General features: G+C 42.4%; 1 protein-coding gene across 1 annotated transcript; it reads right to left on the bottom strand.

Moving 5' to 3' along the window:
- Positions 1 to 1,969: 1,969 nt before the first annotated feature.
- On the bottom strand, positions 1,970 to 2,907 carry LOC130383182 (putative nuclease HARBI1). The gene has a single exon (XM_056591255.1). It carries the CDS (start codon positions 2,898 to 2,900, stop codon positions 2,037 to 2,039), a length of 864 nt encoding a protein of 287 aa, XP_056447230.1. The 5' UTR covers positions 2,901 to 2,907; the 3' UTR covers positions 1,970 to 2,036.
- Between the last annotated feature and the right edge of the window lie 394 nt (positions 2,908 to 3,301).

Genomic DNA, 3,301 nt, shown 5'->3' with positions numbered 1-3,301 from the left:
TGTAGTAACCGGAAAGAAAATGAGATTTGGAAAAAAATAGCCACATCTGTAAACAGCGTAAATCCAGCTGTTACCAGAGATGTCGGTGCTGTGCAGAAGCGTTTAAAAAATATGGTCCAAGAGGCAAAGAAGGAGATTTTTAAACGTAGAAATCTGCCAACGGGAGGAGGAAGTTTCCCGAAACTTAAAGTCACTACTGAAATGGTAATTGAGATTTATGGAGAGGAGTCCATGTTCTGGGGGATCCAAGGCGGCAGGGAAAGTGGGGTTAGCCGCGTCCTCAGACCTAGCGTTTGCAACTCTACTGACGGCGAGATCACCTCATCCCCCCGCAGGGCCGTTGCTACGATTCCTGGGCCCCTAGACAAGATTTACTGATGGGCCCCCCTGCGCTGAATTGTTGACGGGGGGGGGGGGGGGGGCGCTATGGTAGTACTATGGGCTGGTAGTAAAATAAAAAAATTATTATTATTATTATTTTTATTTATTTTTGTGGGCCCCCCCTGGGCTGTGGGCCCCTAGAATCGTCATCACCTTTCACCCCTTATCGACGGCCCTGTCCCCCCGTAACCTGTTGCCTGCCCTGACGGGTCGATCGGAACAGCAAACGCCACACGAAGAGACCGTAGACCACGAAGATGTAAACACAGGTAAGCCTGTGGTATTATCTCAGTTCTGCCCCCACTTCTCTCTCTCTGTGTGTGTGTGTGTGTGTGTGTGTGTGTGTGTGTGTGTGTGTGTGTGTGTGTGTGTGTTTGTGGCGTTGTCACTCTGTTGCACCGTCACACCGTTAGATACATTGGCTCGGCAGATAGTTAACAGTTTCCCCAAGAGAAAGTTTGAAGCTTGAAGTTCTTTTCAAACCTTTACTCAGTACACTGTAAAACTGAGCAGACGTAAAGAATACATTTTAGTAATCTTATCCAATAACAACGATCTAAAAACATCACTTAACATTAGGCTACATGTTTAACTGTGTGATAGAAACTACGTTAGCTGAACGCTAGCTTATAGGGGAGTCTCCATAGAGACCGATTAGCATATTCATCAAAGTAAACAAACTTCGGTTCATTACAAACGGTCTCCACAAGAAGTGATATTTGTAAGCTATTACTGATTAACTGTTTAAGAAATTATTTACAGGCAAACGTTTTCTGGCCATATATGTCACTGACAGTGATATAAATGTGCAGAGGGACGCTAGTGATCATAGTGCAAGACGAGAAGTAGTTTGTGTAAGATGGGAAAACCTTCCTGCAATTTCTACTTGTTCATTAAAACATTGGTCTGATACCTTTTTTTAGCATCCATGACCCCTGGCGAGATCATGGTGGTGGAGGAGGAGGAGGAACAGCATCCGAAATCATCAACTATTAACCATGTCCATGGTCCTTGAAAAGCAGTATTCGAAGCTGCTGCTTGAAGAGAAAGTCCTACAGCTTAAAAAAGAACACCTCCATGGACAATTGCAGAGGCTGAGGCGGTTGGAGGAGTGATTTTCTATTTCTATTTATGAATTACACAGATACACAGAATACAATGTAGAATATGTTTATACGGATATTTATTGAACAAATACTTATGAAATGCTGTTGTTACTGTTGTTTATTTATTTTTTGCACTTCACTGCCTTAAAACTAAAATGAACAAAAAAAAAAAAACGATGCACTCTTTATGTGCTTGTATTTAATAACATTTGTAACAGAAAGAAATAAAGGAAATCGAGCAACTGAATAATGACATAAACGGTTCAAGTGTTGTTCATTAAGTTTTTAGTTATATCAGTATCGTGCATTGAAGATCCTCTCAACATACATTTGACGAACAAATCGACCAGCTCCTTGCTGGTTCTCTTCATCTTCTCTGTTATCTTCTTCTCTATTGTGTTCATCAACTCCCTCCTCTTCTTCAGGCTCAGGTAGCTTGAGATCCCTTATCAATGACAAATCAAACAAAAATGATTGGCTTTTGTGTGGTTAGTTAAATATGTTTATGGAAGGCCAGTGTCTGAAAATGTTATGTTTGGTTAGGTAGGCCTACCTTGCAATGTTGTGTAGAACAACAGCCGAACATACAATGTTGCACACTCTCTGAGGTATCATCCTCAGTTCCCCATGGAGACAGTGGAACCGCCTTTTGAGAACCCCAAATGCCCTCTCAACTGTGTTTCGAGTAGAACAGTGAGCTGCATTGTAATTCCTCTGTGCTGGTGTGGTAGGATTCAAGAAGGGAGTAAGGAGCCATGGCTTCAGCGGGTATCCAGAATCACCCAACAAGATTCCATCAATAATGCCATCCTCGAATGCCTGGTAAAGCTGAGAATTTTGTAGGACTCTCGAATCATGACACGATCCAGGCCAGCGGGCCACACAATTAAGAAACTTTAGGTTTGAATCGCAAACAGCTTGAATGTTGAGGCTGTGATATCCCTTCCTGTTCACAAACAAATGTTCATGGTCCGATGGTGCCTGGATTCGGACATGTGTCCCGTCAATGGCCCCTATTACGTTGGGGAACCTTGCAACATTGAAGAATCCCCTCTTAATGCTGTTCAACTCTGCAGGTTGTGTTGGGAATTTTGGAAGCTTATCTGAGAGGGTACTTGACACCCTGTGCACCACTCGGGACACAGAGGCTTTGCTTAAACCCAGAGTATCACCAACAGTATTTAAAAAACTGCCTGTTGCATAAAATCTTACTGCAGTGCAAACCTGTAGCAGAGCTGGAATGCTGTGACTCCTTGCTGTTGTAGGCCCCAGTGAGTCTGACAAGTCATCGGTCAGCCTTAGGATGGCTTCTTTGGGCAAACGAAACCGATTGATAAATTCATCTTGGTTATACATTTTCAGCGGGTTAGTGCGATCCCTGAATATTCTTTCTCGCCTAACAGCTCTCGCCATAAATTCATCAGCAAACCACAAATTATGTGCCATCTTTCTTTTTTTCTCTTAGCACTGTAACGTTGACTTTAACAGACTTTTGGTTACCATGGTTACATAGCACTTTAGACCTATGTTAGTCTGGGGGTGAGGTGGCTAACTTTTTAAGTCTAAAATTAGTTGGTCTTAACTTTTGTGAAACTGACTTACTTGCATAAGACTGGTCTATAAATTAACTTAAGACCAATCTTACCCCAAAGACCAGTCTAAACTACTTTAGTGAAACCGGCCCCAGAACAATGTGACAGATGCTATGTGGCCTTCAACCTCCCCCAAAACTCATTAAAACTACACTATCTTCAGTCTCTGGCAGGAATTAAGTTAGTTATGATTGTGTTTGTTAGACTTTTTTCTGACAGATT

This window comes from Gadus chalcogrammus, chromosome 5, assembly GCF_026213295.1.
Source record: "Gadus chalcogrammus isolate NIFS_2021 chromosome 5, NIFS_Gcha_1.0, whole genome shotgun sequence".
NCBI classification, from domain to species: domain Eukaryota; kingdom Metazoa; phylum Chordata; class Actinopteri; order Gadiformes; family Gadidae; genus Gadus; species Gadus chalcogrammus.
This window is presented reverse-complemented; position numbering and strand designations above follow the sequence as displayed.